The sequence below is a fragment of the Leptidea sinapis genome, chromosome 33 (assembly GCF_905404315.1).
Source record: "Leptidea sinapis chromosome 33, ilLepSina1.1, whole genome shotgun sequence".
NCBI classification, from domain to species: Eukaryota; Metazoa; Arthropoda; class Insecta; order Lepidoptera; family Pieridae; genus Leptidea; species Leptidea sinapis.
The window spans coordinates 3,546,679-3,563,009 of NC_066297.1; the positions used below are offsets into that span (position 1 = coordinate 3,546,679).

General features: G+C 37.6%; 1 protein-coding gene across 3 annotated transcripts in view; it reads right to left on the bottom strand.

Annotated features, from left to right (window-relative positions):
* LOC126974653 (uncharacterized) overlaps positions 1–16,331 on the bottom strand; it is a 310,786-nt gene that overhangs the window by 82,871 nt on the left and 211,584 nt on the right. Inside the window, exon 1 of one of the 3 annotated variants that reach the window (XM_050822194.1) lies at positions 2,848–3,322. The exons of the other annotated variants lie outside the window; for them this stretch is intronic. Coding sequence (XP_050678151.1) covers positions 2,848–2,890 — 43 coding nt within the window. The 5' untranslated portion in view covers positions 2,891–3,322. Of the gene's footprint in view, positions 1–2,847; positions 3,323–16,331 lie in introns of those variants that run through there. 3 annotated transcript variants of the gene reach the window in all.

A 16,331-nucleotide genomic window follows, 5' to 3' on the forward strand; every position in this document is an offset into this window, starting at 1 on the left:
ATGTTCACCAACACAATAATCAGGAATCAAATAAGTCGTTATATTTCATTTATTTACTCAACCCATTTCGACGACCCCCGCACGGGTATTTAAGAAGGAGATTTAAGATACAGAGAATTAAGAAGGTATTTTTGAATAATATGAAAATCGTAATAAAATATCAATTTAAATTGTCACGCTACCTATAATTGCATCGTAAATTATTAACTACTGCCCTCTTAAGTTTTGTTTTTCGATAAGTTTCCATTACTTATTCAGATATATTTTTCAGAAAAATATAAAAATTTCACCTATCTCTATCTTACGTACCTTGACTTAACCAAAAGCGAAGTGAAAAAATGCCAAAAATACAACAGAAAATTAAAAAATTAAGGTGAATCTTACGCGATAATCTATTTTTTAATAAGAATCATTTAGATCGTGTCGAGTACTTAGAAAATAATTTTTAATACAAACTGACCAGAACCAGAACACACCAATAACAATACGCCAAGGCGTCTCTCGTTACGATATTTCGCCTGAAGCCCAAAAGCTGTTTGTTGCCAGTTCGTTTCAACACAATTTCGACTCGTCTGTACTGCTTCATGTTGTCGAGGGTCGGGTTACTTCGTTATAAATTACATTAACAAGAGTTTGCGTTAATAAGAGAACAAAATAAATATTAATAAAAAAAAACATGAGTGCAATGCTATTCACACGAGGTAGAAGTGAAACCTTCAAAACTTTTAGCTTCAAGATGTATAATCATTTTAAGATGTGCATTGTGCATGAACCTCTATACTGCATATTAAGTCCTGGTTCCTAGAATGACGCATTATTTCAGCCGCTATGAAAGACATTACTATCACCGCTACCATATTTATGTTCTCCTGGTGTCAATGTAGTAATACGTCGCCTGGTATCAAAACACTGTGTAAATGCTTTCTATCTCATTCTCTCGCCGGCTGGATCTTATACATTTACTTGTTTGTTTCTCTATCGTCTCGCTTTTACGATTGAACGAGTTTCAAATCACAACGATTCTAAAGAAGTTCCACTTCAATAATAATGCTTTCTTTACTTCATTTAATTAACTTTGTTACGTGTCTATGAAGTCTGAACAGGCTTCGTGTTTGTCAACAATGAAAGCTTAAATACACGAATGTTTAATTATAAGGCAGGCGAAGGTTTAGTGCACGCTCTTTGGATACATAAGGATCATTACCATCGGTATTGAAGTTACACTAGTGAAGTTTATAGGAAGTTTCGAAGGGTTTCACGTGATACATGAAGTATCTTTTATGTTAACGAAGAAGACTGGTCCCGAGACAGTTTTATGATTCAGTGGTGGAGGCACTCCGTCATAAATTAACGCGAGCACTCAGCACGCAGACTGCGAAACATTTTAAAATCGTGAACGCGTTACAGCGTTACCCGACATTAGCCTACTTTCCGAGCTAAACCGCATTATATTATATCGCAACACGTACGCTCAATAAATATTCATTAACCTGTACATGCTCTGTGAGATGACTCCGGCCGCAGGGTCGCGGGTTCGGCACCGCTCAACTCTCGTTTAAAGTAGACACCCAGTGGTTAATCATAAATACAAGCAGCCTAGCGAAACTCTACACGAAAAAGCGATTCATTCGATTGTATGAAACGTGCAGTCATTGATAGACTGGACGGGTGACGGATAGAATCTTGTAAAAAACGGATATACCCGAAATCCACAAAGTTTTAAGCAACTGTTCGCTTTCAAACTTAGCCAGATTATACTTCGTCGCCAATCGCCATACTGTTATTACTACTACTTCAAACTTAAATCAAATCACTGCACGTTTCGTACCAAACTAAATTTCAATTTTTTCTCAGGCAGCCCCGACTCAATAACATAGTATTTACATCCTCTTTGAATACAAGTACAACGTTAAGGGCGACAGATTAAAAATAAATAAAATTGCTTAACCGCGTCCTAATTAAGCCAATCATCATCGGCCGGAAGACGTCTACTGCTGGACAAAAGCCTCCCCCAAAGATCACCACGACCACCGGTCGATCGAATGTATTCCGTCGATCTTGACTAGAAAGACCATAGAAGACGCCAAGAATAAACGTATAGCAGTATCTATGAAAAGTTTTCCAGAATTATCTAATGTACAATAACGCCGAATGGCACTTGAAACAATTTGAGATTTAAGTAATTAATAAACTAAGTAATAATCAGGTTTTCATAAATTTGGTTCGTAGTTATTGAATGGACAATAACTCTTTCGGACACTTAAACACCTTCATATTTTTTGATTTTTTTAGTTTTATTTAAATATTTAATAAATTCATATGCTTTTTAAGTTTGATCACAATAAATATATTATATGCGGCACCTTACAAACTAATTTGTCAAGTATATTACAGCTATTGTAAAATACTCTATTTGAAAAGAGTGGCTGTTGAGTTTCTTGTATGTTCTTCTCACGAACTCAAAATTTTTCGCACTTATGGTATATATATATATAATTATGATTCAAAAGCGCTTAGCTTAAGCCTATTAAAGTTTATTTCAATTTGAAAATCCATTTTATAAAAGAGTAACTAAAGTGAGTGGTATACCATTGAAGATACCTACTTAAGAGGTCTTAGTCTTCCTAAGAAAGAACTGGACATTAGCAGAGCATAATGGGCCAAGATCATATATAATCTATTCTAATATAATTCGGTTATCATCGGGATTATTGGTGGTCGGTACGTTACAATTAACACACAGAACACAGTTTGAAGTCCACTCGTCCCGCACGACTCCTAGCTAGCGAGCTAAGTCGTCTAAATGTCATAGTTGTCAATAAACTTGGTCGTGCCTGTCCAACTCACCTAGTACTACCAGTATGAAACACAGACTTATGTACAAGATCATCAGGACTCGTTCGCAGCTGGACTACTCTTATCACGGCCGCGCTCGCCGACACCGACAATCATCTAAACGACTGTCGATATCCTATATCACACGACACATCACTAGTGGAGCACTCTCGTTCACACTGCGATCCCATCAGGTCATCACCGGCACATTTAAAACTTCAAACATTCAAAACATAACTTTTATCAGCACTATAGTTTTATGTCATCGCTCTGTTATGATCACATGTCTCCAGACTCTTCCCATTATTAGTCAACAAAATGATTGATTTCACGATAATAGAGATTGTTTATAAGTCGTATTGTGTACGATAGTTCGCGGGGAGGGGAGGCGGCAACACGCGTCCTCACAGCGCGACGCTCTGGTGTGACTGCCGCGAAGTTCCTCTGGATTGGTGTAGAATCAAGAATGCGCCGCGGCGGGAAGGGGGGCGAAGGGTCCGCACGACCTGCACAGATGCGACTTGCTTCACCGGCTACGGACGGGTATTAACCGGCGAAAGCTGGGAACTAGTTCTTACCGAGCTTTCGTGCGGAGCGGCAACCTCCGCGAATCTGCCGGGTTGTAAAACCAGATAGGCAGTCTCGGTGCGTGCATTGTTAGCAACGTCGCCCGCTTTCGCTCCCCGTCCTCCGCTCTAGGTAGACACGCATTGTTGAAATGCATTCCCTTTACTGTATTGACATCTCCGTCCCTTTCTACCGGTCGCAGTCGCGGGCGCTCACAAGAACAGGTAAGCGCACCGCGGTAAGAGACAGACCCGCGAGCGCATACTACCAATCCTATCCTACACAAATGATATTATTATATTATAGAAGCGGCCCTACTATAATCAATCTCAGATTCTCATCCAACAAACAGCGCGCACAATCGAGGCCCGATACAAAAATAACAAAATTAAGTTCTAGCGAACGCAATGGATTACCGTAATGAACACGTTTCAATGGTTTTATACGATTTTCGATTTTGTATTGTTTGTATTGTAAACAAGGTAATCGTTTAAATGAGTGCCGCCGAAATGCGATTTTATTTTACTGACCAATTGGCAATTGCTTTAAATCCAAACTCGAATTAATACCATCGAAAATTTGGAACAAAAAAGCAAGCGCGTATTGAAATAATGGCGGACTTAAGAGGATTACACATGATTACAACGAGACCCAAATCCCCTATCAAACAATGTTAATGGATTTTGTGGGATGCTCCGGACTCCGGTCCGAACGGAGGAGATCGTCATCGGTCGCCAGACGCCAACTAACCACTCGACGGTCCGGGCTACGTAGCCAATGTTGGTCCGACAAGCGACTTAACCAAAAAGCAAGGATTAGGTTCTGACTCGGAGTGACCCCCCGTAGCTGTAAAGGCAAAAAACAAACCCGAATTTATCGACTGAGATAGGAGATAGTTAAAAAAAAGGTTGGTAAGGGCGAGCAATAATGTTTTGACTATTAGAAAAGAGAAAAATGATAGCAATTGAAAAAAGAACTAGAACATATTATTAGAAGATTCACCGGGTACATAGTCAATGTGGTATGCCATCATTTTAGTATTTTGTTCTAAAGTTGTATGCGATCATTTTAATATTTTGTTGTAAAGTTGTATGCGATCATTTTAATATTTTTATATTATTTTAATCTTAACTGGTTTTATTTTTTGACTTTATTTTAAAGTTAACTCTAATTGTATTAATTAATTTTTTTGTTTAATTATTTGTTCATGGCACTAGAACCAGCTAGCTGACTGTTACAGTTTGCTGGATCTTATAATATCTCTTTTGCAAGCTGTGACAATCTCTAAGTGGGTCTACGCCTTAACAATAATATGTATCACATTTTGTTTTGCTTAATAACGATTAATTGAAAGCTGTTGATTGTCCTTAAATAAATAAATAGTCCAGCAATAGTTGCGGTATAATGCAGATATCTTTCAGGGCTGTCTGTTACAATAAATTTGGCAGAAGGTTGACCCGCTCCTATAATGACGGTTATATATATTTGTTTCGCTTCGAACACGGTTCGGGACGACCCTGCGAATATTAAACTGGTATTGACATCGATTCCAGCAAACTTGCAATCCTTTCTCGGCTTAAGAGAGAGAATAAATCCCGCGTAAGCGTTTTCTTAAGCGTTTTAACATTCCGAGATGTTTCGTTTTACACAGGGATTTAGAATAAACGGTCGCGCACAAAGCCACGATTATGTTTCTAGAAGGAATAATCTTTTGTGCGAGAATATTCGAGAACACACATCGCATTCAAATGCTCCATTGTGCCGGGATGTATCCTCCCGTTCACGTAGGGCTTTATAAACGCATCAATGAGATTGTGAAAAATGTGAACATACTGTGAGTGTAGATTTATTCTCTATAATAATATACCTACTAGTTTTATTTTTATACGTTGTATTGAACTTTGAGAAAATCTGAAGAATGGTGCAAAATACTGCAATAAGTAGTCATAGAAATGATTAACTTTATTTAACAAATATGATTAGTAATGAAATAAAAAGAAACAACAAATTAAAATCCATCATCAATCAACTCAAACAACAACAAAAGTATCACTGAAAAATAATACTTTATCCGTAATAATATTAATATTAATGTTAATATAATACTTTTGTAAGAGTTGAATTTCACCAATAAAATGAACGAGCCATTATCATCATTTATGAGTGCGGCGAACATTAAATCCCCAAACTGCGCGAGTTTCACAATCGCTTTTTGTGGAGCATTTAATTTAAGTTTAAAATGGCAATAGAAATCGATTAACTGCAAATAAATGGATTGTCCATATCTGACGCAATACAAATTTCATATTCCGTGTGATTTGTTTTTGCTGGCAGCTACGAAATGAATTCTGGGGCTCGGCACTCCGCAGCGAATCAACATTCAGCCAATAAAGGCCGCCATTCAAACAGACGCATGTTTTAATTTGTGGCAACTTTTTTAATATCCTACGGAACGGTATGAGAGCTAGATATGTTCGAAGGAGACAATTAGTTTTGATTTTATAATTTTTGTTAAAATATTTTTTACGAAAGAAGAAAGTTGAGAAACACATTCCAAAACGAATTAACTTCCAAAATCGAAATACGAAGTTTCGGCTGACGGATCGTACATTTTACTATTACGAAAGTGTTTCGGATTCGAAGATCGATACGAAGTTCGTGATCAGACATTTTGCCTTTCGTTCTAATTATTCCCAAATTCACTTGACATTTACTTTTTCGTTGTTTGACATTATTATGATCGTAACTACAACTTCAATTTTTATGGTTATGTCTATGGTTCCGAAACGAAATCCGTCCGCGCTATTCCGAGCCGAAGTTCTTTGGTTTGGACTTAATTTAAAGTTAGTCGTTCTTTCGTTTCGGACCAAAACTTCGGCTTTCGATTTTGGTAATAGATATCCTGCACAACATAACACGATGTACGAATAAGTGGTGGTGATACAAAACGTTAGAGACGCGACATTTTGACTATGACTCAACCGAAAATAAAATAAAATGCTATGAATAATAAGGGAAGAAGTAAACATTTGTGCTTTATTATAAACTTATTCTAAAAATTAAAATACCAGTAAACTGGATGTGTGGCAGTCCTCATTAGTGCGGATTTCAAGGAGCTTCCCTCCACGTACTACAAAGCTGTGGAATGAGCTTCCTTGTGCGGTGTTTCCGGGACGATACGACATGGGTACCTTCAGAAAAGGCGCGTATACCTTCCTTAAAGGCCGGCAACGCTCCTGTGATTCCTCTGCTGTTGCAAGAGAATGTGCGCGGCGGTGATCACTTAACACCAGGTCACCGTACCCTCTTTGTCCTCCTTTTCCATTAAAAAAAAATACCAGTAATATAGAAACTTGCAATCAAAATCACCATGAAATGCCCCGCATAGATATCCGAGCCGTAGAAGAGCTGTTATGTTGAAAAACGTAACAATAGCAGGTAGCGGAGCAACCGAGCGTGGGGCGAATACGACGGTGCGGCGGTACCGGCGCGGCGGCCGGTAATGGTATTTCCCAACCACTAACCAATATCATAATATGCATAAAATTAAAGTCGGCTCCGGCGCTCAAGCTCCCCGTGTCTAATCCACGCTCCACACCAGCGCTGTGTCAATGACATTTGGCGTGCGCCGAAATTTGTGACACGCTTTTATTAATATTTCAATATTAACTGCAATATCGTCACATGATGCCGAGTCGTGACGCTGCGCCGGTTTTGTTGGGAACTTTGTGATTTACAATCTAATATTCAACTTGTCGCACTTTATTTATTATCCACTAACTTATGATTGCGGGTGCGGCCCGGCAGCGAGAGCCAATGACAGGAGCATATCACAATACCGTGGGCTCTAAGTAGAGTCGCTACACATTCAAACATCTGTGACGTATCAACCTAGATAGATCGTCTCTTACGTGTCCTCAAAAATTCAAAAAATTCTTCAAATTTGAAAAACGATTCAATGAATTTTTCAAAATGACTGGAGCGTTTTGCCGGCCTTTAAGGAAGCTATACGCGCTTTTTTTGAAGCTTTCCATGTCGTATAGTCCCGGAAACACCGCACAAGGAAGTTCATTCCACAACTTTGTAGTACGATGAAGAAAGCTCCTTGAAAAACGCACTGTGGAAGACCGCCACACGTCCAGATGGCGGGGATGATAACCTAATTTGTGGCGTGTCGTGCGAAGGTGGCATTCAGCGGCAGGAATCAGGTGAAATAGCTCTTCAGAACAATCCCCGTCATAAATGCGGTACAAACATACAATGAAGCGAAGTCTCTACGTAACACCAAGTGATCCAGCCGTTCACAGAGCACTGGGATTCCCGACAATTTGAGCTGCTCTGCGTTGCACGCGGTCAAATGGATCGAGCTGATACTGGGGTGCGCCAGACTAGAGATGACAGCAATACTCCATGTGTGGCCGGACCTGTGCTCTGTTGAGCGCTAGAATGTGGGCCGACTTGGAGTATTGCCGTGCTTAATTAATGACACCCAGCTTCTTCGAACCCAATTTGGCTTTGTCCTACAGGTGACTGCGGAATTAGCAATCGCTCGACATTCCGAGACCCAGTATACCGATACTAGGCGAGGCTTTAAGGACATTATTGTCGAAGAGCGGTGATACGAGAAATAGAGTTTTTTAATGGTAAACGAGCAAACTTGAGTCCTCTGGGTTAAAACAAATTTTCCGTTTCAAAGCAAACCTAAGATCTAGTTGTTCTACTTTAATATGCAGATAAACATATCATTGATATTAATATGTTATATTATACAATACTAGCTGACCCAGCAAACGTTGTATTGCCGATATTAAAATCGCGATACAATAGTAACTGTTGATCGTAGATGGGTGAAAATTTGAAGTTGTATGTATTTTTTAATGTTGACTCATAATCAAACAAATTTAAAAAAATGTCAAAAATATTAAAAAAAAAATGTCGTGGACCACCCTTAACATTTAGGGGGATGAAAAATAGATGTTGTCCGATTCTCAGACCTACCTAATATGCACTCAAAATTTCATGAGAATCGGTCAAGCCGTTTCGAAGGAGATTAACTACAAACACCGCGACATGAGAATTTTATATATTAGATAATATTTTTACTACTGTTGAAGACCTTTTGATGTAAAGACATTTAATAAAATTCAATGAACAAATTTATAAAATATTCTTGACTGTTTGTCTTCCAGTCGTGGCCTATTATTGTAATTCTGAGATTGACCATTCGCTCAATGTTCTCGGTGCCAAAAGCTTCGACATAGAGAGATTTTCATATCAATTCATTAAATTATAAAAACAAATTTGGTTCACTCTAAAATTATTTGATATATTTCAATATAAATTGTGTGCATGCATTACATTATATACATCATAGATACTTTAGTAAATCATGATCTTTTTAAATCATCACTTAATAAACTAATAATTTTTTAAATCACATTTTCTGTTTCGACATGAAGCTGCATTTTTTGTAGGCCAAAACGATTATTGCTATTTTTGGAGTCGGTGTCAGCCTAGATAGGTTTGTAACTACATACATAGTTACAGGTGTGATGTGCTTGAGTTGCACGCGACGTGAGGAGGCGAGAGGAGAGAGCGGGGCCGCGGCGGGAGACACACGACACCGATTTGACAAATAACAATGATCGTAAATAGAATTACATTAATTTATTAGATTGTATAAAAATACGCAATTATTTTTATACTTTTTAGTGCATATTATATATATCTATTGTTTTAGAATAGTGTTTTTAGAAGTCGGTTGTTTTTTTTGTTGAATTTTTTGTAGTAAATAGACTCCAATAAATGTATTGGGATACCAAAGACACATCTACGTGTAAACACGAATTGTGAGCGAAATTTATTCATGAAAGTATATTATGATAGGACCAACTAAGAAACCAAATGATCAACTAGCTTGATCGCTGATGGTTGAGAGCAATAGGCGTGGTCCAACATCAACAAACAAACAACGAACCAGGAGAAGGTACGTTAATGAAAGATCATCTTATTTTTACTTCATTTATAATTAATTTGTCGAGAACATTGCCCACGCTCCGTGTCTTAATTAAAAACCCTTTTGTGTTGTCATAGTTACCGACGCCGGACGAGACTCGACGCCGATCTCTCGCTCGTCACTTTATTTGGCCGTGGCCGCACGGCGCACACTGGCTGCTAAAAATTCACACCAATTCACAGCTTACTTTACTATACAGAAATAGGGTATTACGGTCGAACAATTATTAAGATGCTGTAGACCAGTGTTTTTCAATCTGGACTTTACCAGTAGGAGGCCTTTGCACCGGATGTCGACTATATTAGGGGACCACAAGGGCGCCTATTTCTGCCCTGAAGCAGTAATGTGTAAGCATTATTTTGTTTCTGTCTGAAGGCTAGCTAGTGAAATTACTGGGCAAATGAGACTTGACAACATATGTCTCAAGGTGACGAACGCAGTTGTAGTGCCGCTCAGAATTTTTGGGTTTGTCAATCATCCTGAGCGGCACTGCATTTTAATAGGCAGGGCGTACCAATTACCAACAGCTGAACGTTCTGCTCGTCTCGTCCATTATTTTAATAATAAAAAAATCTGTGAGTAGCGACCCACACACCCACAGCGCGAGCAGGGGGTTGCGATGCCTTACTTAGTGGGTCGCCGGCAGAAGGGAAAAGGCAAGATAGACTACAGTAAAAACACATTTTTGCGTGATGGTCTTATTTAATTTTCAAAAAATTGTCAAATCGTGTAGAACCATTTCTTAATTGAGGTCTATTTTTATTTCTAGTCTCCACCATTAAAGAGAATGTCAGTTCACACAGGTATGAAGTGGCAAACGGTACTAATAACTTCAAACCTCTTCCTTGCAAGCTCTGGATATTTCCGCTTTCTTTTTATCCAAAACACGTCGACACTTGCATAAAATAAGTATGTTGTAGTCTTTAAAAACTAAATTATGCATCGTTTATCTGACTGGCCAGAATATTTCAAGCTGTACTGGGGTCGCATGCTGCACATCTTCTATATATAAGGTTCAACTGAAAAACTAGAAAGGACGCAAAAAAATTGCATTCAATAATTCTACTTAAATGGAAAGAAATTTGTAAGAAGAATATCTTGAAGGAAGACAAGCAGGTAACTAAATCACTAGTAAAGACTATTTCAGTTTACACTCAAATATTTGAATTCGAAAAATAGAATCCTATAAGTACAATATTTGGAGTGACAATAGTGATAGAACAGAAAACTTAATTTGAGAGGAGCGACTAAACCTCATTACCGTTCAGAAAGTATTAGGAAAACTGAATTGACACCAATATCAGCCTTACATTCAGTTAACCTTCCCCAATCGCAAGGACGAGTGGCACTTTGAAGAATAAACTGTAAAAAAGCTATCAACATGATTCCATACTCAAGTAATATGTACATAACAATTATATTTTGTATGGAAAACGATGAACAATTTTAGCTTGACGAAGCCAAAATAAGTTGAGTGAATTAAAAACCGGAAATGTATATGAATAATTATTCTATCACAGTTATCGTATACGTAAATAAATAGACTATATATTATAGGAAAGAGACACACAGTAAAGAAACTGTGGAATATTATTTCTATACGTCTCAAAGAAGTCTCAACTCAGCATGTTTACTGCTTTGAAACCACTCGATCATTTAAATATTACTGAGAAGAAGCGGCAACAAAATCATTGCCACTCCATTAAATCAACTTTAACAGCTTCATCGTTTTACAAAGTATTTTAAATTACAATTTATGTAAAGTGATCAAACAAAAATATTCAATCAACACAACTTATTTCGTAAGTTAAAAAGTAAACATTGTTATTAATTAAAAACCTACTAAAGTTATTAAGCACCAACAGTCGATGAGAACCACACAAAATGAAGACAGGTGAAGAAAGATGACAGGATGATCCAGCCCACACAACAAGGGCCCGAGTGAAGTTCTTTTTTTCTTATAAGGTAAGGAAAAACTCCCGCCATGACGCTGCCATTAAAATTGAATTTTTTTCAAATATTTCGTGGAGTTAGAAAAAATTACACGAAGAAGCTTATCCATCTTTATATACGATAAGAAGTGACGCTCATCTGGTGTCCCTTGACACGCCCTGGTCACTAGATGCGGTCAAGATATATATAAGATGCACATAAGATGATAAATTTTAAGTAGCCCAGTCAATTTAATAGACACAGCGCCCTTTAAGGCGAAAATCTAAAGGCACAAATACTGCTAGGCTTACTGATGAGACACCGCTGTGTTCCCCGGCTAGCGACTAATTTGCCAGCTAGTCAGTTGTCATTGATCTATTAATTTATTTTACTTGTTTCATTAGAGAAATTCTCACATATACTTTTCTTATTTTATTTCCTACATATATGCTCAGGAGCAAAAGCATTTTGACAGCCGGCTCGTATACATAAATTCGCACCTCAATCACGACCGTTCATCACTCACCCCCACAGTCAAGCCGCGACCCGAATGCAAATTCCACCCAAATTAGCATTTTTCATCAAATCACGAGCATTGTGTGTCGCAGGCCCGCCGGAATAATGATGGCACGAGTGGTGCGGGCGAATGACGAGCCGGCACCTGCGTGGAGGTCACCGCAGGTACACCACTAATATAATGTGTGAGTGTGATTGTTAGCGACTGGTAATCTACTGCCAACAGCGAATTAAGACATTTTAATAACGTAAGAAGTCGTAAGGCAAAAATATACTTGACACCGATTGAATGAAAGGGTTTATATGGAGATCGAGTAAATAGCGTAAAGTTTTTGATGGCTGTTGCGGGGAAGCCCCCCTTGATAGCAGCAGACCCAGTGAGAAATCAAAAAAATTAAGATTTTACTGCCAGGCAGAACCATCGACTCGGATCTGTAATGCCAACAACTGTTGAGAATAAAGGAAAATTTTGAAAGAAAGCGGCGGAAATTAATTAATAGAAAGATGAGACGAGAGTTTAAGAAAATTTGGCTGGGAGGTGTTGATTCATTCGTCATATAGCCTTTACCTTACATCTTTAAATTCCCATCTGTTTCAGCTAATTCAGAATTCTTCGACTTCCTAAAGACGTTTCAGGTTCAGTTCACATGTTAGGTATCAGTCGTACGTTCGTACTATGGATAGATATAGATATTCTATCGAAGATGATGATAAACACAACTTTCATTATTGAAATTAGCATCACATGTGGTTGAAAATGTACAACGCGGTATCATGGTTGTTGGGTGTGTTTTACCAAGGAGCCACAAAGCTTAATTTTAGTGAAAAAGGGGTGAATATGATCCGTGTCTGATCGTGTTAAATCGTAAAACCTCTTAGCAATACCCAACATTTTCCAGCAAGACTGCACTTAGTCTCAAGGCAAGAACTACCAAACTTGGCTGAAAGTCAACGTTCCGGACTTCATAGGAGCTGACTGACCCGTCTAGCCCATAGCTGAACCCTTGGCCTACAAATTATGGTCAGTTTTCGAAGTCATGGTTTGCTCTAAATGACAAGCCGACCTCGATTTGCTTAAGAAATCTCTAGATCAAGAGGTGACTAAATTTCCGATAGCAACAGTGCGAAATTCCATAGATTCGTGGCTAGACGGAATAAAAGCATTGCATTAAAGCAAAAGTTGTAAGCAAAAGGCTTAAATGAGAAGAATTGACAAGATAATCATTGCCCTTCCTTCATATATTTGTATTTGTAACAGAACTTTTGGCAAGACTAGGAATACATTTGAAAGCTGTATTTTCGTACAGAAAATATTTTGAAAAGTTGGTAAATATGAAAACACGTCTCTTTTCCTAACTACATTGTAAGTCTGATTGTTAGTGACGGACACTTTTCTGAGCAGCTCGGGTCTACGCATCGGCTGAATCATGCCCCGCTCTACTTCGATGACTGGGTATGTCGATGCATGTCTTTTTTACAAGTATCGATCGACCCAGTTATCAACTACCATTATTTGAGAACAAGGCCTTACTGACCGAAGCTTGTACACTAAAAGCGACTCATTGTTCACTCAACTTATTGCATGCTCATCATTAATTATCAATTTTGACTGCATTCCACGCTGATGGAAGAGCAGAGAAGTAACGATGCCAAAGATCTAGTACAAAATTAATGTATCACGAGTACTTTATTTCAAACTTACGGTACTTATGTTTATCATAAAGATCAATTGAAAATATTATACAAGATCGTCCCACACGGCATAATATAAATAAGAAAGTCGCATTGTGGCTCGGCCGCGCGGGCGGGATCAACTATTTATCACTCACTTAATGTCGGAATCACAAACCGAATGGAGCATAATTAGCCGAAATGAGAGAGTCGTAAAGTGTACGACTCCGTTGGCAGACATTGACATCGATAAATCCCAAGTGGGTCGGCTAATCTAGGCTCCTCGTAAAAACTCTATCAGAAAACAATAAGAAAACTTCTCGTACCTACAACGGCCCGTTTTTTATTAACCTCCGAAGGTTTATGTCTCCATTGTAATAAAAAGATCCGTTTAATATTTCAATGTCGCGCGCAACTCCACGAATAGTTGTTGATATTATTCGCCTGACAAATGTCACTCGTCAGTAAATGTTTAGACAAAAACATGTAATATTTCTTTTTGTAGCGGACATTTTTATAGAGATACTGACATTTTATTTATTCTGTAGCCAGAAGGTGCACAATATCTCTAAATATATTTAAATCCAGTGATCTGATGTTTGTTTCCCGTGAAACTAATGAACGGAATTTAATGGGGATTACTTCATGGAGTGCAGTTTAGTCCAACTTGAGAGGTAGGGTAGTTTTTATTACAATTTGGGACCCATAATTAATTTTATTTCCAATTTTGGTTTTGTATGGTCATATTTTTTCTGAACGCCCGTTTGTCCTCCTTTCATATAAAAAAAAATCACACAGGTCGGAGTTCGAATTTGAGTGACAATAATTATAAATTATAATCATTAATCCGTCTTTAATTTCTTGAAAGTGATAAAATCTATCATATTTGTTTATATTTAGTATAAGAATATAATGCGAAAAAACCAGAAGACGACATAAAGTCACTGGATGATATATTGAAAAGCAATAAATTAACGCAATAGAATTTCAGTTTATCATTAATGAAGTTTCGACACACTTGACAGAAGCTACCGATGATAATCCCACAAGAATTGTACAAAAAATGTGTAAAGAATTGTGGCGCCGACGTGACATCTGCCGAGTAATTTTCGTGAAGCAAGTGTGTAGTTTTATAATTGAAATAGCACAACAGACAAAACACTTGATGAATTATGTGTATATGAATATTAACATCCTGAACGTTCCACGCCTCGCGCGAGAGTAGTAGGTAGGTCTCAAGAAAGTGCGTTAAGTTCATTTAAACTCCGAGGAGAGGAGAGGAGGAGAGGAAACTCTAGTTAAGCTGGAGTTTGGAGAAAATAGTTTCCTATTTATATGTATCATTAGGTGTATAATATAATAACTACATGTATTTATTAGGTACTAGATTCAATACCAACAATGGGAAGTGAATGACGTTCGATGGACACTCGAAGTGACACAATAATTTCATACATTGAAATGCTCATGAAGTACTAAACACATAAAAAACACCGGTTCTTAAAATTATTATAAAAACATAAAAAAAACTACGCTTAAAAAATCGACTTTATAAAAATTTTATTGAATACACATCTTATGCAAACCTTTACCTTTAATATTAATAAAATACTATTATTTATATGTGCTAATGATTGATAGGTTTTAAGTGGGTGCCGTCACATAAATTAAATTTTTATGGGACCAAAATAGCATCTATTCCGCATCGAACTAAAGAAAAATCACGTAAATTGGATCATAAATCCCAGCGTAATGTACAAACATAAAAAAATACCGATAGAATTGAGAACCTCCTCCTTTTTAAAGTCGGTTAAAAATACAAATAAAAAATATTAACAACAAACAATCGCAAAACGCAACAAATATCGATTCCGAGAATCATAATTAACACCTCGCCATCGTAAACATTATTCAAAGCATATAACCAGCTATTATAGTTGTTAAGAGTTGTTTTACACAAATCCAAGTTCTCGGAGCGCACTCAACTAGTAATGAGCGCTAAGCGAGGGTGCAGATCGCCAGCTATTTAGTCCTAACTGCAATCATGGATACATCACCTGAACACGGACATTAAGTGCACGCTACGCTTCCGAAGAGTGTACTTGTGTCGTATATTGCTGGGAATACTGCATGCAACGCCTACTCACAAAGAATAATATAGCAGATTGATATTGTAATCATTCAATGTCGTCTGAATCAAGGATATGTTTCTTACAAACATTTTCTTGTTTTAAATTCACTACAACTTATTTTGACTTCGTTTTTAAAGGTTTCTCGTTGTAATTATATTCATATATTGATTGGTAGCTTTAGTCCTCAGTTGGAACACCTTATATTCTCCAGACAACAAACATGGGTTTGAGCATTTTCGTGTTTGTCTCGTTAACTCTCTTATAATTTTAGTTTTTTTTTTAGATGTTAAGTGATCACCACATTCTCTTGCAACGATGTCACAGAAAAATTTTGTTTACGGATGAGATTTTTTTTACAATTGAGCAACATTTTAACAAACAAAATTAACGTATTTCAATTCAAAGCTCTAATGCAGCTTCCCAATTATTAGTCGACAGAGTGCAACGTGGGCAATATCCGACTTCAGAGATGGTTTGGTGGGCAATTAGCTTTGAAAGAGTGACTGAGCCATGCTTTCGTGAAAAGGGTTTAAAAATATCGGAACAAGTGTACCAAGATACCATTCTTGAGGAGGTAGTGAAGTCCCTTAACAACACCGTGTTCAATAACCAAGAATGGTCCTTCCAGCAAGACTCGGCGCCGGGTCATTAAGCTCGGTCTA